Here is a 21,851-nt window from a genome sequence, read left to right as displayed (position 1 = left end):
AAGTGCTAGGAAGGCGAGCTTACAGTCACCCTTACTTCAGCCTGAAGGATACCTGGTTCTCCCTGCAGTCTATCTCAGTATCGCCCGGGTTACCTCACAGAAACAACTGAACGTAAGTAAAAATCCTGAAAGACATTCTGGACTGTGTGTGAGTTCTTCTGCGACCTGTGGTTCCACGCACATACACCCGAGCCCCTGGGGCCAGCCTCACTCTCAGGAGGCCATAACACCAGACTGCATTTACCATCAGCCCCAGACGCTCGCTAAATTGCAGTGGCGGTCACCCCTCACCCTGACCGCAAAACCGAGAGTGGCGTCACGATTCCTATTAAAGTTAACCTGACATAACTGTTGCCAGAAGATTTCCAGCACGTGAAGACCCTGCGGCGTCAATGGAGGTGGAGAGAAGTCCCTGAGGTCCCGGAGGCGATCGCTGCAGGTGAGGGACTTCACACATACTTCACTCTCCCTTTTTAAAACCCGAGTTTGCACAGAAAAGCTAACAGTGCATGTGTCAGGACCTGGGAGTCAATACGGCTTTGCTGTCAACTTTCTACAATATAAAATGTATGGATCTATTCACACCTTCTTTTTTAGTCTCCACGTATTGTGGATGGTAGGGTGAATGCCGTTAGAGCCAGATGAACTAACTGACTTAAAATAAAATTGTGCCCGTGTTGATCATGATGTTGATTGACTCGTAGCTATAAAAGATTATAGGTATTAATAAATAAATCTGATAAAAAATCTGAATGAAAAAATTCTGAAATACTTAAATTCCTAGAGTAAATGTACAGAGGAAATGGTGAGACATGTAATCATATAGCAATGCTTCAGGGATTATACACACAGTGCGGTCTTATCTAATTTTTTGCTCTAATGTTTACAAAACTAAATATTTTCATTGACTATACTGTTACATGCCCAAAATTAAGAAATTAAGAAAGAAATCATTATACATTTTTAAAATTGCTTTTTAGTTTGGTATTTTTGCAATCAAATGGATTATTTGGTCACTAAATGGTTAAATTTATAAATTGCCAAATACATAGCGCAAGTAATGGGAAGTGTGACTGTGGTAAAGAGCAAGTCTCTTTCAACAAAGTGTCTGATATGTATCTCATGGGAATTTATAGACGGGTGTCATTCCATGTTGTGAGCTCTTTTTCCGACAAATATTTCAGCAATTTTCACATTCTGGAATGCTCTTGGGTGGTAAGAATAGCCACAATGACTGGGACGACTCCGGTTGTCTTTTGTCCTGCAGCATTTGTCAGACTAGACTGACCACAGAGGTAAGAGGAACGAGGGCAGAAGCTGCTGAAGTGCTGTCTGCCTTGATAAGAGTCTCGAAATTTTTTTTTCATTTATTCATCTTCTAGAATAAATTGTTACGTTCCAAATTGTGATTCATTGCTATAAGGCGGGAGGCTGACAGACAATGGAGTATTTCGACTCGATGGGATATTTGATTATCACCTTCAACTACAATATTACCGTAATCGGTGAGTACACCAATGTTAAGCTTCTTAAAAATTGTATCTAGTTATCACAATAAATGTAAGAATGTGACAGATGGCTTTAATGTTTCTATATAACTTATAATTACTAATTTCCCTTAATTACCAATTAATTGGCTCTAATAACACATAGTTTACCCACTTATAAATTCAATGTCTTAAGTCATACTTTACAAAAAGAACAATAAATTCAATATTACAAAAATATAACATTTCAATTTATTGTACATCTGTTTAAAATATCGTCATTATTTTCATGTTCATTTTATCAATTATTATTATGTTACTTTTATAATACAGACCAATATACTGTAGATGGTGTAAATATCTATCCCTCTATCTATCTATCCCTCTATCTATCTATCTATCCCTCTATCTATCTATCTATCTATCTATCCCTCTATCTATCTATCTATCCCTCTATCTATCCCTCTATCTATCCCTCTATCTATCCCTCTATCTATCTATCTATCTATCCCTCTATCTATCTATCTATCTATCTATCCCTCTATCTATCTATCTATTATCTATCTATCTATCTATCCCTCTATCTATCTATCTATTATCTATCTATCTATCTATCTATCCCTCTATCTATCCCTCTATCTATCCCTCTATCTATCCCTCTATCTATCTATCTATCTATCCCTCTATCTATCTATCTATTATCTATCTATCTATCTATCCCTCTATCTATCTATCTATTATCTATCTATCTATCTATCTATCTATCTATGTATCTATCCCTCTATCTATCTATCTATCCCTCTATCTATCCCTCTATCTATCTATCTATCTATCTATCGATCCCTCTATCTATCCCTCTATCTATCTATCTATCTATCTATCTATCTATCTATTTCTCTATCTATCTATCTATCTATCCCTCTATCTATCTATCTATCTATCCCTCTATCTATCTATCTATTATCTATCTATCTATCCCTCTATCTATCTATGTATCTATCTATTTATCCATCTATCCCTCTATCTATCTATCTATCTATCCCTCTATCTATCCATCTATCTATCTATTTATCTATCATGCATTTCTAAATTGTATACTTTCTTCGTTACTTTTTAAAACTTATTAGCTGTAGTACCTGGAATTGCCCGAGATAGTCTCTCTGACTCTCTCACTCTCCCTCTCTTTTTGTCAGTCTCCCTCTCTGTCTCTGTGTCTGCCTCTCTCTCTCTCTGTATCTCTGTGTGTGTGGGTCTGTGTATATGTGTGTGTCTGTGTCTTTGTGTGTCTGTGTGTGTCTCTGTGTTTGCCTCTCTCTCTCTGTGTGTTTCTCTGTGTGTGTGTCTGTGTCTGTGTGTCTGTGTGTGTGTGTGTCTCTGTGTGTCTCTCTCTGTATGTCTCTGTTTCTGTGTGTCTCCGTGTGTCTCTGTGACTGTCTCTGTGAGTCTCTGTCTCTGTGTCTCAGTCTGTCTCTGTGTGTCTCTGTCTCTGTCTGTCTCTATCGATATCATATTACCTCACACATAAGCTTCTTAAACTAAGAATGTCCTTCGTTGCCTATAGAAACCAATCACAGCTCCTATTAATGACCGACCTGTAGCTCCATTGACTTTAATTTAAGCTGTTTTTTTCGCGAGTAACTGTAAAGCTCTGGGTTACATTTTTCGCTCAAAACATAGTCTACGACGTCCCCTGAGTCAAATGAGGTGTCTGGACAAAATTTCGTGACTATAAATGCGACGGTGCGGATTCCTTTGGCGGACATAAACACATACACACACACACACATACATACATACATACATACACACACACACACACACACACACACACACACATACATACATACATACACACACACACACACACACACACACACACACACACATACATACACACACACACACACACACACACATACTGTACATACTCAGCTTTATATATTAGATAAATAACCAGTGACTATTATTGTTATTGACAGTTTTTATAATGAATAATTATTTATAACATTTTATCACAGCTGCTATGGATTGTCGTTGCTAATCTTACTATTGATATTCATGAACAAGAATCATGTTTGTGATAAGAAATAATCGTGACTGTAGATTTTTTTTTTCATTTCTTTATTTAATTTTTACCATCTGCTTGAAATTAATTTAGACATTCTATAAATGGGTAATATATAATATGTAAATTGGTGTGATAGAGAATAAAACAAACTTATTATAATAATATAAATATATATATATACAGTTAGGTCCAGAAATATTTGGACAGTGACACAATTTTCGCGAGTTGGGCTCTGCATGCCACCACATTTGATTTGAAATGAAACCTCTACAACAGAATTCAAGTGCAGATTGTAACGTTTAATTTGAAGGTTTGAACAAAAATATCTGATAGAAATTGTAGGAATTGTACACATTTCTTTACAAACACTCCACATTTCAGGAGGTCAAAAGTAATTGGACAAATAAACCAAACCCAAACAAAATATTTTTATTTTCAATATTTTGTTGCGAATCCTTTGGAGGCAATCACTGCCTTAAGTCTGGAACCCATGGACATCACCAAACGCTGGGTTTCCTCCTTCTTAATGCTTTGCCAGGCCTTTACAGCCGCAGCCTTCAGGTCTTGCTTGTTTGTGGGTCTTTCCGTCTTAAGTCTGGATTTGAGCAAGTGAAATGCATGCTCAATTGGGTTAAGATCTGGTGATTGACTTGGCCATTGCAGAATGTTCCACTTTTTTGCACTCATGAACTCCTGGGTAGCTTTGGCTGTATGCTTGGGGTCATTGTCCATCTGTACTATGAAGCGCCGTCCGATCAACTTTGCGGCATTTGGCTGAATCTGGGCTGAAAGTATATCCCGGTACACTTCAGAATTTATCCGGCTACTCTTTCTTGTCTGCTGTTATGTCATCAATAAACACAAGTGACCCAGTGCCATTGAAAGCCATGCATGCCCATGCCATCACGTTGCCTCCACCATGTTTTACAGAGGATGTGGTGTGCCTTGGATCATGTGCCGTTCCCTTTCTTCTCCAAACTTTTTTCTTCCCATCATTCTGGTACAGGTTGATCTTGGTCTCATCTGTCCATGGAATACTTTTCCAGAACTGAGCTGGCTTCATGAGGTGTTTTTCAGCAAATTTAACTCTGGCCTGTCTATTTTTGGAATTGATGAATGGTTTGCATCTAGATGTGAACCCTTTGTATTTACTTTCATGGAGTCTTCTCTTTACAGTTGACTTAGAGACAGACACACCTACTTCACTGAGAGTGTTCTGGACTTCAGTTGATGTTGTGAACGGGTTCTTCTTCACCAAAGAAAGTATGCGGCGATCATCCACCACTGTTGTCATCCGTGGACGCCCAGGCCTTTTTGAGTTCCCAAGCTCACCAGTCAATTCCTTTTTTCTCAGAATGTACCCGACTGTTGATTTTGCTACTCCAAGCATGTCTGCCATCTCTCTGATGGATTTTTTCTTTTTTTTTCAGCCTCAGGATGTTCTGCTTCACCTCAATTGAGAGTTTCTTAGACCGCATGTTGTCTGGTCACAGCAACAGCTTCCAAATGCAAAACCACACACCTGTAAACAACCCCAGACCTTTTAACTACTTCATTAATTACAGGTTAACGAGGGAGATGCCTTCAGAGTTAATTGCAGCCCTTAGAGTCCCTTGTCCAATTACTTTTGGTCCCTTGAAAAAGAGGAGGCTATGCATTACAGAGCAATGATTCCTAAACCCTTTCTCCAATTTGGATGTGAAAACTCTCATATTGCAGCTGGGAGTGTGCACTTTCAGCCCATATTATATATATAATTGTATTTCTGAACATGTTTTTGTAAACAGCTAAAATAACAAAACTTGTGTCACTGTCCAAATATTTCTGGCCCTGACTGTATATATAATTGACTCAAGGAATTGACTGGTGAGCTTGGGAACTCAAAAAGGCCTGGGCGTCCACGGATGACAACAGTGGTGGATGATCGCCGCATACTTTCTTTGGTGAAGAAGAACCCGTTCACAACATCAACTGAAGTCCAGAACACTCTCAGTGAAGTAGGTGTATCTGTCTCTAAGTCAACTGTAAAGAGAAGACTCCATGAAAGTAAATACAAAGGGTTCACATCTAGATGCAAACCATTCATCAATTCCAAAAATAGACAGGCCAGAGTTAAATTTGCTGAAAAACACCTCATGAAGCCAGCTCAGTTCTGGAAAAGTATTCCATGGACAGATGAGACCAAGATCAACCTGTACCAGAATGATGGGAAGAAAAAAGTTTGGAGAAGAAAGGGAACGGCACATGATCCAAGGCACACCACATCCTCTGTAAAACATGGTGGAGGCAACGTGATGGCATGGGCATGCATGGCTTTCAATGGCACTGGGTCACTTGTGTTTATTGATGACATAACAGCAGACAAGAGTAGCCGAATGAATTCTGAAGTGTACCGGGATATACTTTCAACCCAGATTCAGCCAAATGCCGCAAAGTTGATCGGACGGCGCTTCATAGTACAGATGGACAATGACCCCAAGCATACAGCCAAAGCTACCCAGGAGTTCATGAGTGCAAAAAAGTGGAACATTTTGCAATGGCCAAGTCAATCACCAGATCTTAACCCAATTGAGCATGCATTTCACTTGCTCAAATCCAGACTTAAGACGGAAAGACCCACAAACAAGCAAGACCTGAAGGCTGCGGCTGTAAAGGCCTGGCAAAGCATTAAGAAGGAGGAAACCCAGCGTTTGGTGATGTCCATGGGTTCCAGACTTAAGGCAGTGATTGCCTCCAAAGGATTCGCAACAAAATATTGAAAATAAAAATATTTTGTTTGGGTTTGGTTTATTTGTCCAATTACTTTTGACCTCCTAAAATGTGGAGTGTTTGTAAAGAAATGTGTACAATTCCTACAATTTCTATCAGATATTTTTGTTCAAACCTTCAAATTAAACGTTACAATCTGCACTTGAATTCTGTTGTAGAGGTTTCATTTCAAATCCAATGTGGTGGCATGCAGAGCCCAACTCGCGAAAATTGTGTCACTGTCCAAATATTTCTGGACCTAACTGTACATATATATATATATATATATATATATATATATATATATATAATATATAACACAAAAATTTAGGGATATTTGGCTTTTGGGTAAAATTTATGGAAAGTCTAAAAAGTAGTCGCTACAGTGATACTATATCATGAAAGTAGGGCATTTATGTAGAAGTGTGCAATGGTGATTTCCTCATCTCAAACAATTTCTTGAAGCAAATGACAAAAACAGTGGTAGGTCGCCCAAAATGTCAGTGTCTCAATAACTTGTCATCTAGCTTTGAACAACGATTACAGCTGATGCCAACAACTCAGGCTGTTCACAAGTGGAGTTTCTTGTCTGTGGAGGCATGGCATCCCACTCTTCTTGAAGGGCGACACTTAGGTCATTGAGGTTCTGGGGTACAGAGTTACGGCCTCTACACAGTGACTCAACTGATCCCATAGGTTTTCTATGTGATGCAGGTCTGGAAAATGTGCAGACTGCTCCATTTGAGGTACCCAGGCCTCCAGCAGCCGTTCCCTAATGATGCGACCTTGATGAGCTGACGCATTGTCATCTAGGAATATGAAATTAGGCTGATGTTGTTCATGCAGAGGCAAAATGACTGTATTAATGATGTTATTCAAGTAGTAGGGGCTTGTCACGTTGCAGTTCACCTTTCAGCAAATCCTGGTTCTCAGGTGCAGTCTGCTATAAAAACCTACACTCTACTTTTCTCTCTGTCCTTGGGTCCATCGTTGAGCCTCTTCCACTGCTCCCGGTGTTCAGTATGGGCTGTAGCGCTGACATCACATCGATCTGTGAGTTCAGCAGCTCTGAGCAGAGGTGTTCACTGGTTGAGCCGCTGAACTCATTGATTTACTGCTGCGCTGGCAACGTGACATCAGTGCCGCCGCCAATGCCGGACAGAAGGAGCAGGAGTGGAGATTCAGAGGTGGAGCAGGGGATGGTGCGTAAAATGAGGTTTCTTCTATTATATAAATCTATGCCCCTGACCAAAGATTTTCTGAAAGTGGACAATCCCTTTTAAGATGCATTTCAATCTACTAAATGTCGACTACCTTGAAATAAAAACTTTTGCTGGGCTATGTTTTTTATTCTGCTTTTTGGCTGCATAACTTTGATGTTGTTCCACCTGTAATTGCCATCTGGATGTCAAATGCATCATGAAATTTTGCCACTTAGTGGTAAACCGATACAGTTTTATCACCGAGTAATTGCCGACGTGGCACAAAAACTGCGGTGTATATGTTACACATTTTGAAGCTTCAGATGGGATAACTGGAACTAAAGGGCTCCTCTTTCCATTTATGCTGGGGCAGCCATTTGTCTCGCACAAAATGTTAAGCTACAATTGATGTTAGTTTTGCCATAAATTTACCAATGTTGCTGTTTTTATCTTTTAGGCAAAATTTGGCTGACACTGATGATCCTTCTAAGAATGGTGATGGTTGTTCTTGCTGGATATCCACTCTATCAAGATGAGCAGGAGCGATTCATCTGCAACACATTACAGCCAGGTTGTTCCAATGTGTGCTATGATATCTTCTCTCCCATGTCCCACATGAGATATTGGCTTGTACAGACTGTCACGGTGTTTTTGCCCTACTCGCTATTCAGCGTTCATGTTTTTCATAAGGTAATTACTTACGTGGCAGCTTCAAATGACAACTATCGAAAAAGTAACTCTTCTACCTGTCATGGAGTGGGCATACAAATGGAAATTCTTGATTTCTCAGGAGCCTATCTTGTTCACGTGGTGGTGAAAATTTTATTGGAACTTGGCTTTGCTGTTGGCCAATATTTTCTTTTTGGGATCTTAGTTCCAAGTAGATTTAGCTGTTCCCAGGCACCATGCACTAGTGGTGTTGATTGCTACATCTCAAGACCAACTGAAAAGTCCCTAATGATGATATTTATATGGGGCACAGGAGTCGTTTCTTTGATTCTCAGTTTGGTGGATCTAATTTGTGTGTTTCACAGAAGAAGACATTCTGAGAAGATTAAGAAACAGCTACTGCTTCTCGAAAATGATTCCCTGAAAGGTGGATGTTGTTCAGAAACCACTCCACGCTCAAAGCTAGCCGCAACTCCAGACCAGATAGGCATCTACCCCAACTGCCCTTCCCACAACCATGAGAAAGCAGATGAACACGCCAAAGGTGACTCCCATTCTCTGCCCTCATTTGAAGGGGAAACTGCTTCATTTCAGACTCAAAGCTCTCGTCAAGACATGGGAAAGTCTAACATCAATACAAACAGCAATAAAACTTGCTCTTGGCAAGTCAACATGATACCACCTGGAAATGATACCTTCGGAAATGATCATCATTTACTTACCCACAGGCAGGCAAAGGGAAAGAAAGAAATTTGCAGTAATCCCAGTCTGGTGGATGCATCACAACTTGACAAAAGCGATGGATCAAAAAACAAAAAATCTGAATGGGTGTAATTTAGCCAAACATGAAAAAAACCTTGTTGTATCTCAATGGATCTCACATACAATGATAGATAATGACTAATGAATGCAAATTGTAATGCCAAAGAGCGGTTGGAGTGCCGTTAGCAGACTAATTTTAGGCCTCCTACGCACAATGCAATTTTGGTTCATTTTGATTATTATTATTATTGTTATGTATCCCAAACCAGATCAATTGTATAATTTATTGAGTAATAGGGTGCAGGATCAGGAATATATTCCCTTATCTCTTTTGCTGCTATTACCATGTCAAGGTCAATCAGCAAATAGCACAATTGGTTGAATGTCAAAGTCCATTGCAGGAGGTGGTGGGACCTGTATATTAACCAAAGAAAATGCTTATTAACAGGGAATGTCCATACCTAGAAAAATAGGACCTGCTTTATTTTTTTAAAAAAAGGGACACTCTTAAGGGTGCTTTACACGCTGCGACATCGCTAATGATACATCGTCGGGGTCACGGTGTTTGTGACGCACATCCGGCATCGCTAACGACATCGCAGCGTATGACAGCTAGGAGCGACGATCAATGATCGGCAAAACGGCAAAAATCGTTGATCGTTGACACGCCGCTCCAAATCATAATGTCATTGGTGTTTCATTCCGCAGGTTGTTCGTCGTTCCTGCGGCAACACACATCGCTGTGTGTGACACCGCAGGAACGATGAACATCATCCTACCTGCGTCCACCGCAAAGGAGGAAGGAAGGAGGTGGGCGGCATGTTCCGGCCGCTCATCTCCTCCCCTCCTCTTCTATTGGGCAGCCGTTTAATGATGCCGCTGTGACGTCGCTGTGACGCCGAACGCACCTCCCCCTTGAAGGAGGGATTGTTCAGTGGCCACAGCGACGTCGCTGAACAGGTATGTGCATGTGACGCTGCTGTAGCGATATTGTTCGCTACGGCAGTAATCACCACATGTCGCACGAATGAGGGGGGCGGGTGCTATCGCTCGCGACATCGCTAGCAATCGCTAGCAATGTCGCAGCATGTAAAGCACCCTTTAGGCTAAGTTCACATGTCCTGTAATCATCCATTATAATGGATCCTGCAGAGACTGGCAAAAAAGTTCTACAAACACAACTTTTTTCTCTGTTGCAAAATAACTGATGATTGCCGCATCCGTTTTTTTAACATTGGAGTTAACAAATTGCTATTTAGCCATCCGTTTTTCTTGCATTTCTAATGGATGCATTTTTTTCTTACATGAACCGTTTTAAATGGAAGATAAATAGCAATCAATTAACAGATCCGTTCTCAATAGACTCCAATGTTAAAAAAATGGATTTGGCAGACATCATTTTGCCAACGGATCTGTGCCGAGTCCGTTCTAACGGATGATTGTAACATGCCCATACTGGGGCCGTGGGGCACTCGTTACTGGGCCGGTCCCTGTCTTGGGTGGGATGTTGCGGTGACAAGGCCCGGTTCCGTGACCCCGGTGGTGTTGTTGTAAAAGATGATGGATGTGAGGATATTTACAAGGGAGATGTTGTGACTAGGGATGATCGAATATCACAAATATTCGGCAATATTTGGTTTCGCGAATATCCGACGAAGGGGTCGCCGCTATGCGAATATACGATGTGCAATGTAAGTCTATAGGAAGCCCGAATAGTTGCTATTCGGCAACTATTCGGGTTTCCCATAGACTTACATCGTATCAAATATTCGCAAATAGTCGAATAGCGGCGACCTATTCGGCGAATATGGATGTTGCCAAATATTTGAGGTATTCGATCATCCCTAGTCGTGACGCCACCTGTGGTACTCGTGTTGTATGTGGAAGGAGACCACGGGTGTATGGTGCATTGCCTGTGGACTCTAGGACCCCTTCTCTCTTGTGCCTGGGCCGAGCTGCACTAGCTCCAGACCACAGGTCTTCACTGCTCCTTCTCGACTCTTTACTTTCTACAGGCTGCTTCCACTAACTAGGCTCCACCCACTAGCCTGGCCTCAGTCTGTCACTAGGTCCTTACCATGGTCTCATGAGGTGTTGCTGAGTGAGAGTGTCTGTGTTTTATGTAGACCGGTGGATGACCTCTTCTTTACCCAGGATAAGGCACCACACCTCTAACTGATATGCAATACTTCTGTGGTGACTGAAGCCTCAGGGGCACCAGAATTGCAGGACATGTGAACTCAGCCTTCTTTTTCTGTACAGTTTGATTCGAGTATTGCTTGGATGCAATACACAATGCACGATAAGAGTTGGTACCGTATCGAAAACAAAAAAAAAAGCAGACCTAGACAAACTTTTTAATTATTTCTTAGGATTGTCTGAGTTTATTTTTGCTCAAGCTCTGTGTTTTCTCTATAGAAGACTGCAATGCTACCAGTGAGCTTCAGGCCACATAATTTGCAAATGAGAGGATTTTCTCTGCCTAAATGCCTCAACAATGGTTGCATTCAAAGACATAATAAAAAAAAATCCTAATGGGAATAAACAAATAATGATAAAGCAAAAAATTCCAAAACAATAATGTGAAAAAAACTCCTCTTTTAACTACTTAGCCCCGAACTGTGATTGTGCTGCTGAGCAAAGACCCCATGAAATTACACGAGCATAAAAATTATTACTATTGGAATATGAGAAGGAATAATAAAAAAAACTCATGCCTCCTGAAAAAATTCAGTCCCAAATTTCTTCATGCGATGCTACCCTTTGTATTTTGTGTAAATCATATTTTCTTGGAAACCATGAGTCAACAATACGTGAATATGGCATTTTACAAGCATCCCAACAAAAAGAAACCGTTATATGAGAACCATACTGACCATAGAACACAAAATAGTTCAATACCATGGTTTAAGTTTATCCAGAACTTAAGTCTTAAGAAAACTAGGAAAATAATAACAGAAAGAAAATAGAAACGTATAGAGCAGGACAGGTGGGGAGCAAAGAAGGAAATTTAAGGGATAGCATATGATTTTGGAAGAGGAAATAAAGAAGAGAAGGGAAAAGGGAATAGTCAAGATTCTCACCTGGTCAGTCTTGCCCCATCCCAGATACAAGGTCTTGGTCAGTACATGTGTAATATCTTTGGGAGACCCCGGTAAACAGCCCAGGACCTCACCACAGACCCAAATCTGGTGAGGCTCCCTGAACATAATCCATGGCATCCATATCGCATCTATTTTGTCCTTGTTGCCCATGACCTGGCTGACCAGGGTTTCCATTCTAGGAAACGTCATTCAGTTCTGCAATCAGGTCTTCTTTAGACGAGAGCCCTAGTTTGTTGAGTCTGGGAAATAAATTTCTAACCGCAGTGAGAAAATATCTCAGCATCCCCTTCTTAAACCCCGACAACGAAATATCCCCAAGAGAGAGCAAAGCCAACTCCTTTGAGGGTCTGACCTGTGTCAGCGATAGCCTATTGAGGAGCTTAAATACATCCTCCCAAAATTGTTGAACCCTCGAGTAGGCCCACCAAATATGCGTACATGTGCCTTTTTGCTGCTGACATCTCCAGTGTATATCTGGAACAGACGGGTACTCTTTGTATTTTGATGGATTTTTTTTGCACTTATCTTGGAAAAATAAAAGGAAAATACACCCTGTCCTCATACTTATCATGTTTAGATACTTGTAATTTTTTTCAGAGGTTCAGTAAATTGTTAAAATAATTAAGGCTCGTTAAAATAAAAATGCTGTAAAAAAAGTACATGTGAACATATCCCTACTGGCTTTAGGAGCATTATTTATGTTCAGTATCTTGGACCCACGCCTGGTGCCAGTCTTGACATTGCCATTTAAGATATCAATATGTAGGAATACTATGATTTTTTTATGTAAAGTAAAATTCTAAAAAAGTTTAGTAGAACAAAGCTTTGACTTGTTATATTTGTAGGATGAGTATGGTATTTTTTATTGTGCATTTAACAGATGTATCTGACTTACATAATGGCGCTAGTTAATACAAGTTATAAAATATTTGCTTAATCTGTGATAATAAAAATAATAAATAATAAAGATAATAAAAATGTCTATTTATAGTATTTGTGTCTGTGTACAATTATTTATCAGTTTAACTATTTTGATAAACAAAAATTACATTATGAGGGTTTTCCCCTTTCATCTTTTTTACCATTTGGTTGTGACTGTATTAAAAATATTAAAATCAGCTGTCATTCACCTTCTCTGCGTCCAGCACTGCCACTGCTCCAGTTATTGTGTACAGGCTGCAGCAGTGAAGTCAACAGCACTGCAGCCAATCACTGATCTTAGTGGATGGTTTCTGGTACTCAGAGAAGTACGGTATTTAGATTTTCTACCATTCAAAGTTGGGACAAAGTCAATGAGACATTGGTGTAATGGTAATGTCTGTAGGTATTGGAAATAAGTCTCAGTCTAGCTGCCTCTGTGGGCACAAAATGTTATTGTCCATCCACCATAATCGATTGAGAGGCAGCGTCATCATGTGCACATGTGAAGTGGCAGCAATAGGTGTGTAGAAGACCAGAAATGATCAAAAAACGTAAGGGGTCCCATGTAATGGAGGCCCAAAGCAACTTTCCCTTGGTGCTCTTACAGATGTACAGATTCCTATTATATGCAAAACAAGAATGCCCCGGAAACACCATCACATGTTTCTCAACGCTGGCACGAAACTAGCCAGGTCTTTCACCGGGAAGGAACAACCACGGGAAGGGCAGTCTCCAGTCAAGGAAATCGCCTATACCAAAACATGGTATCCATCCACAAACAGCAGTTTCCTACTCCACACTGATGAGGGGCAAATATCCCGAAACAGCTGTCTGTGGATGGATACCATGTTTTGGTATAGGCGGTTTCCTTGACTGGTGACTGCCCTTCCCGTGGTTGTTCCTTCCCGGTGAAAGACCTGGCTAGTTTCGTGCCAGCGGTAAGAAACATGTGATGGTGTCTCCGCGGCATTCTTGTTTTGCATATTTTCCCAGGGGGCCTTGTTCTAGTGTCACTGCATTGAGAAACTCGTGATGGTGTCTCCGCGGTGTTGGATGTTGATCTCCTCGAGGTCAACCATCTGTACCTATGTGGTGTTCTACTAGGCATTGCTCCCACTAGCCAGTTTCCTACTCAACACTGATGAGGGGCAAATACCCCGAAACAGCTGTCTGTGGATGGATACCATGTTTTGGTATAAGCGGTTTCCTTGACTGGAGAGTGCCCTTCCCATGGTTGTTCCTTCCCGGTGAAAGACCTGGCTCGTTTCGTGCCAGCGTTGAGAAACATGTGATGGTGTCTCCGCAGCATTCTTGTTTTGCATATTTTCCCAGGGGGTCTTGTTCTAGTGTCACTGCATTGAGAAACACATGATGGTGTCTCCGCGGTGTTGGATGTTGCTCTCTCCGAGGTCAACCATCTGTACCTACTGTATGCCACAATCCTATTATAGACATTCAGAATCCAAGACCATATAATGAAATGATTACATAATATTAGATGTACCATCATAATATTAGGTGTACATCCTGTCACATTTTTGTAAATGTTTTATTATATCTTATCATGGGACAAGATTGAAGATACAATGTAAAGTAGTCAGTGTGCAGCTTGTATAACAGTGTAAATTTAGTGTATCCTCTTAATAACTCAACACACACCCATTAATGTCTACACCGCTGGCAATAAAAGTGAGTATATTCCTAAGTGGAAATGGTCAAATTGTGCCAAAAATGTCAGTATTTTGTGTGGCCACCATTATTTTCAAGCACTGCCGATATTCTCTTGGGCATGGAGTTCACTAGACCTTTACAGGAGCCACTTGATCCTATTCCACTCCTCCATGATGACATCACGGAGCTGGTGGGTGTTAAAGACCTTGTGCTCCTCCACCTTATGTTTGAAGATGACCCACAGAGGATGCCCCACAGAGGATGCCCCACTTTACCTGGCTCTTCCCAATTGCCCTGGTGTGGTGGCAATCGGGGTAATAAGTGGTTAATCGCAGCTCACAGCTGCCACTAAGCCCTAGAATAGTAAAAGGAGGCGTCTGAGACTCCTCCCATTACTAATCTATAAGGGAAAGTAAATAAACACAAACACTGAAAAAATCCTTTATCTGAAATCAATAATTTTGTTTGGGGACATGCTTTGCCAGTCCAGAACCTTTGCTCTCAGTTTCTTTAGCAAGGCAGTAGTCATCTTGGAAGTGTGTTTGGGGTCATTGCCATGCTGTAAAACAAAGGGAGGGGATCATTCTCTGCTTCAGCATGTTACAGTACAAGTTGGCATTCATGGTTCTGTCAATGAACTATAGTTCCCTACAGCCGGCAGCCCCAAGCCATGACACTCCCACCACCATACTTGACTGTAGGCAAGACACACTAGTTTTTGTACTTCTCACCTGGTTGTCACCACACATGCTTGTTACCATCTGAACCAAATATGTTTTTTTTTTGTATTATGAGACCACACAGGACATGGTTCCAGTAATCCATTTCTTTAGTATGCTTGTCTTCAGCAAACTGTTTTCTGGCTTTTTTGTGCATCATCTTTAGAAGAGGCTTCCTTCTGGAACGATAGTCATGCTGACCATTTGATGCACTGACAGGGTGACCCCTCAACCCCTTTAATATCTGCAGCAATGCTGGCAGCACTCATACACCTATTTTGAAAAGGCAACCTCTGGGCATGACGCTGAGCATGTGCACTCAACTCTTTTGGATGACTAAGGCGAGACCCATTCTAATTGAAACCTGTCTTGTTAAACTGCTATATGGTCTTGGCCACCATGCTGCAGCACAGTTTTAGGGTGTTGGCAATCTTCTTAGAGCATAGGTCATCTTTATGTAGAGCAACAATTCTTTTTTTCAGATCCTTAGAGAATTATTTGCCAGGAGATGCCCTGTTGCACTTCCAGTGACTAGCATGAGAGAATGTGTGAGCGATAACAACAAATGTAACACACCTGTTCCCCATTCACACCTGAAACCTTTTAACTAGTGTGACGATGTGGGCCCCGAGTGTATGGGGGCCACACGTCAGGTAGCGGGATTAAAGCACGCCGGAGCAATTTGTCTCTTTAACAGATCATATGGTTTATTAACAGCGCCATAAACCATACCAGGTCACATAACATAAAGATGCCATTCCTTGGCTTTCTCCTCACAGACCAACGCATAATATAAAGTCCACACACTGTTGGACTTCCACACACGTGTCACTGACCCTTGTCAGTATCCAGACCCCAGGTCCAATCCTGGTTACCTTCCTCAGAATGTGGCTAGTGTCCTTACCAGGTTCCCCCTGGCTCCAGCCAGGCTTTACACATGGACTTAAAAGCCCCTTCCTTCAGGAGAAGGTCTCCTGAGCAGAGCAAAACACCCTGCTTCTGCTCTCACCGTCTCCAGCACACACACTGGTAGTCAAGAGCCAGTCTCTCCCTAGACTGCCCTAGACACTCTGCTCCAGGTTCAGAGACAGGATTGCTTTAACCCCTGGAGCCACACCCACAGGTGGTAAGGAGTGTGTAATCAGTATCACACACCCTTCCATGGCTCTGCATGTAATGCAATCCTGTGGAACCACAGGTCCCAGCCAACTTTACACTGCAGAGCACCTACGCTTCTGCAAAACATACCGGCCCTTTATAATACAGCCGGTTGATGCCTCACATACCCTCCCCCTCTGTTCAAACCCGTAGGGGAGAACACTTGCCAACAACCTGGGGCCACGAGACAGGGCATCCCCGCTGCCATGCCCCACCAGTCAAGATGGCCGTCCAAGGCACCCAAGAGCATTAGTCCCTGAGACATCGCCCGGCACTGTCACCAAAACCTGTCTTGTCAACCTAGGGTGAAAGGACGTCCCATTTCCGGACCGTTCCCAGTCAAACCTACAGTCTTGTCCAAACCTAAGTTTTCTCGTGTATCCCCAGGGCTACTGTTGGGAACTCTAAGCTCATAGTGGCCACTATCTACAGTACATCATAGGTTATTTCTCTGTCAGCGATTTCTTTTATCGCGTGTCTTAACTACTGGACCGACACGCCATTTTCCTCTTCTTTCCCCTAAACAACGGGTGGAAGACGGCTGATGTCCTCCACACAGTTGGCGAAGCTGCTCCTCAATTTTCAGTTTTTCTTGCCTAAACTGCTCCATGTCACGTACATGGTTTACCCGATATTCAAGAAGACTTCGAACGTTTCCAAGACTCTCTACAGTCCCGACACAGACGAACAGAACCATACCAGCTTCCCTGGGTATCTTGCTCTCGTTAGCAGCAGGGATTCTTAATCTCCCCAATCCTGACTTATTCACCATGTCTTGCATGACTCGTCCGGTTTTTCCAATGACTCTCCCCACCAGAGCCCAGGGTACTTGGACGATATCTTCCGCCAGACTCTGCGCTTTCCTTTTATACTCTAGCTGTCTAGTGGCTTCTTCATTTTGCAGCTGGACCTGCCACTTCACACGAACACATCTGAAGTGCATGTCCTTTAGAATAGCCACCCGCTGCCCAGTAATTTCAGTGGTGGACAATATCACTAATTGTTCAGCCTCTGGGGTACAGTAGACCTCACACGCTTCCACAGCTTTCTTAAATTCTTCATGCATGCACTCGGTGGCACACGCTTCTCTTAAGTCCTCAGGTATATCCACCATGCACTTGACTACAGAAGTCTCATTCATCCCTGCCGCTTCCACATGCTTGTCCAGTTTAGCTTCCAGAGTCAGCTCTCTTTGGGACTCCTCTGCTTCAACAAGTTTGGTCAGGATCGACACTCGCTGCTCCATCTGCTCCAAGGCTACCTGGGACCTTGACTGGCACTCTGCAAAGCGACTTCGGAGCTCTGCCACTTCTTTCTCCAGCTCACTTACTCGACTCTCAGTAGCCTGCCTAAGAAGTATTTCTTGTTTCAGATGGTCTTTGCTCATCCTCTTGATTGAGTCTTCACTTGCGGACCTCTCTGGTCTACGACACACTTTTTTAGAGGCTTCTTCCACCTCTACACCTTCGGCCTTTTCATGGGGTGCAACTTTGTCATAGTCACCCCTCTCTTGGGTCTCAGCTGCTTCACCTTCAGCCGCCTCACAGATAGGTGGCTCATCAGCTTGCTCAGAAGCGGGAGAGGATTCAGCTTTCAACTCTGGGGTCGGCTCTTTTTCCATGGCTTCATCGCACGGACCATTGTTGTCCCGATTTGTCAGTTTCTCTGGCAGCACTTCACCGCTTGCCAGTGCACCCGCCTCAGCTTCAGAGCCTTTGGGTTTCTTACTCTTCTTACCCATGACAATCTCTATATCTTCCATCTTGGTTTTACCAAGCAGGTCAGGCAGGCTCTCAGTCCTGGATGAGACCTCTGGTCCAGACTTCACCTCCTCAGAGGCTCTCTTCACTTCAGCACCAGCTGTTTCTTGGGTCTTCACTGCATTACCTTCAACTTCCTCTGGGGTCTCTGCAGTGTCACCTTCAGCCTTTTCTTCCTATCCTGCCAGGATGTCACATCCTTCAGTGTGGAACTCTGTTTGTTGTAAAGCATTGGCGCTATTTTCACCGTCCATCATCCCAGCACTGGGTAGACCACCAGTCTGCTCACCATAATCTTTGTGGTTTTTCTCCCCATCACCACTCTCTAGGATGTCATCTCCTACAGTGCATGTCAGGATTTCATATCCTATAGTACTCACACTCGACAGATGATCAGCTTCACACTTGGAAATTATAGGGGACACCACCATTACTACCTTGGCCGGCTCCTTTTCTACAATTTCAGCCTGCTGATTTCTGTCAGCTCAGATTTCTCTTTCTCTTGCAGGACTTCGCTATCTGACTCTACACTAGCGGTTGTCACTTGCAAAGAGCCTTCCTCAACAAGTAACTCAACCTTCTATTCCCCCTCAGACAGTATACCTTGCGCTACCTCTCGGTGCTTATTACGTCTTCGGCGTCAGGAGGAGGTTTTACCCTTCTCACTTATCTGTCCCTTACTGTACTACTCGTTCGTCACCTTTCTTGAGTCAGTGTCTTTACAGGAGTCATCGTCACTCCCCCTGGTGTCCTGGACTAACATGTCCCCGCTTAACCAGGTGTCAGTCTCCTCCCCTGGAACTACTTGGATTTTAGTGGTCACACTGTCACTTCCCTTTGGAGACGTCACATCACTAACTTGGGGAGACCCTCTATTTCCCTTGGTCACCCCTAACTCTGGACAGTCCTTATTTGGAGGTACCATCTCCTCGTTGCACCTCAATATACCACAGGGAATCTGTATAACCTCATACGGAAAAGAAGCTTTCTTAGGCGGGGGCCCACTCATTCCCGTGCAATCGGTCCCGGCCTCTGTCTTCCATAAGTCCTTTACTGACTCAAAGTCCCGTCCTATGATAACTGGATATAGCAAATCCAGAACCACACCCACATCTGGGCGCCCCAAACGGTTGGGCGTCTGAATCATCACTCTGACCAGAGGATATTCTTTAGTGGTCCCATGCACACAGCTTCCTTCTATTGTCCTACCATCCGTAAAATGGAGATTGGGCATGGGTCTCACTAAGGTCAGCCGGCTCCCCGGGTCTAACAGCCCAGACACTATTGTCCCATTCAAGTCCACGGAACACTCCTGTGGCCTCATACCGGATGGATAGCCTATACCGCAGGTAGGACATATGTAAGGCAAAACCCATTGCCCCTTACTATAGTCGACCTGCTTGAGTTTGGAATGCTCCACCCCCTTGTGGGCAACTATTCCTCTAAGGGCCTCCATCCTCTTTTGGACAACCACCCCTTTATGGGACTCCACCCCCTTTTGGGCTTTCAGAGACTCCCTTACAGTGTCTTTAGACCCCAGTTCACACAGTTCCCCTTTATCTCGCTGGGCACCCTGTGTTCGTACTGGCCCCAGAAGGGAGTTCATTAACTGGTCCACTGCTGCCACATCGGTGCGCACTGACGGCTCCTGCTGTCTACGCACAAGGAACTGGTACAGCTCCTCCATAGCATCCATTTGCGCACCCTCCATGCTTTCCAGGTTGTACCGCCAGTACAACTAGGATCTCCAGCCTGTGGTGTATCACTGCTCACCAAACAGGGCCCCGCAATTCCGGGTTGGCCTGGAACCTCCAGTCACTGATCTCTCGCCACTGTAGCACGGAACCCCGCTGATTCACCGCCAGCAGCTGGAGTACGCTGTCCCTGTTCGTGGACCCGCCGATCCACCGCTAGCTGCTTGAGTGCGCCAACACGATTTTCGTGCACCCGCCGATCCACCGCAAACCACTTGAATCCAGAGGAATACGTCCTAGGCCATTACTCTCAGCAACCATGCTGCGTTGCCCCTAGGAACCAGGCCGTTTGCCCGCATTCTCCACCATATTGTGACGATGTGGGCCCCGAGTGTATGGGGACCACACGTCAGGTAGCGGGATTAAAGCACGCCGGACCAATTTGTCTCTTTACCAGATCATATGGTTTATTAACAGCACCATAAACCATACCAGGTCACATAACATAAAGATGCCATTCCTTGGCTTTCTCCTCACAGACCAACACATAATATAAACTCCACACACTGTTGGACTTCCACACACCTGTCAATGACCCTTGTCAGTATCCAGACCCCGGGTCCAATCCTGGTTACCTTCCTCTGAAGGTGGCTAGTGTCCTTACCAGGTTCCCCCTGGCTCCAGCCAGGCTTTACACATGGACCTAAAAGCCCCTTCCTTCAGGAGGTCTCCTGAGCAGAGCAAAACACCCTGCTTCTGCTCTCACCGTCTCCAGCACACACACCATACCTCCCAACATTTAAAGATGAGAAAGAGGGACAAAGTATGCGCTACTGCATGAGTAGCAGTATTCCAAGTTCTGTAAGCCTAGCAAAAAGAAGGATTTCGGTTGTGCCTCAAACCAGGCATCCCTAGCAGCCATGGCATCAGAAATGGTGGGAAATTTGGTATCCTTGAGGTGTTCCTTCAGGTTTGGAAACAGATGATAGTCAGAGGGAGCTAGATCTGGTGAATAAGGTGAGTGGTCAACCAGCTGAAAGCCCAAATCTGCCAGTTTTGCCATGGTCGCTTGTGCAGTCTGAGCGGAGGCATTGTCTTGCAAGAACAAGATTCCTTTGGACAGCTTGCCGTGTCTTTTGGCCTTCAGAGCTGCCTTCAACTGGTCCAAAAGTTCATTGTAATACCTTGAATTGATGGTGGAACCCTTTTGAAGGTAGTCCACTAGCAGCACACCCTCCTTATCCCACTAACACAGACGCTATCACCTTAGTGGCTGATTTTTGCACCCTGAACTTCTTTGGACAAGGATAACCACTGTGCCTCCATTCTTTTCACTGCTCCTTGTTTTCAGGGTCATACAAATAAATTCAGATCTCATCCATTTTGACCAGTCGATCCAGGAAGTTCTTATCAGTCTGGAAATGCTGATAAATGGGCCGAGAATTTTTCACTCGCATGCTTCTCTGATCTGTTGTTAAACATTTGGTGACCCACTTTGCAGATCACTTTCTCATGTCAAAAGTTTGGACACACCTTCTCATTCAAAGAGTTTTCTTTATTTTCAGGACTGACAATTGTAGATTCACATTGAAGGCATCAAAACTATGAATTAAAACATGTGGAATGAAATACTTAAAAAATTGTGAAACAACTGAAAATATGTCTTATATTCTAGGTTCTTCAAAGTAGCCACCTTTTGCTTTCATTACTACTTTGCACACTCTTGGCATTCTCTTGATGAGCTTCAAGAGGTAGTCACCAGAAATGGTCTTCCAACAGTCTTGAAGGAGTTCCCAGAGATGCTTAGCACTTGTTGGCCCTTTTGCCTTCACTCTGCGGCCCAACTCACCTCAAACCATCTCAATTAGGTTCAGGTCTGGTGACTGTG

The 21,851-nt window shown here is 43.2% G+C and overlaps 1 protein-coding gene across 1 annotated transcript; it reads left to right on the top strand.

Moving 5' to 3' along the window:
* Window positions 1-1,284: 1,284 nt before the first annotated feature.
* GJD4 (gap junction protein delta 4) lies at window positions 1,285-12,977 on the top strand. The gene is made up of 2 exons (XM_075316765.1): window positions 1,285-1,505; window positions 7,963-12,977. Exons 1-2 carry the CDS (start codon window positions 1,442-1,444, stop codon window positions 9,006-9,008), a joined length of 1,110 nt encoding a protein of 369 aa, XP_075172880.1. The 5' UTR covers window positions 1,285-1,441; the 3' UTR covers window positions 9,009-12,977.
* The last annotated feature ends 8,874 nt before the right edge of the window (window positions 12,978-21,851 follow it).

Source organism: Anomaloglossus baeobatrachus, chromosome 6, assembly GCF_048569485.1.
Source record: "Anomaloglossus baeobatrachus isolate aAnoBae1 chromosome 6, aAnoBae1.hap1, whole genome shotgun sequence".
Lineage (NCBI taxonomy): Eukaryota > Metazoa > Chordata > Amphibia > Anura > Aromobatidae > Anomaloglossus > Anomaloglossus baeobatrachus.
The sequence above is the reverse complement of the archived record's forward strand: the minus strand, read 5'-3'. Positions and strand labels throughout refer to the sequence as shown.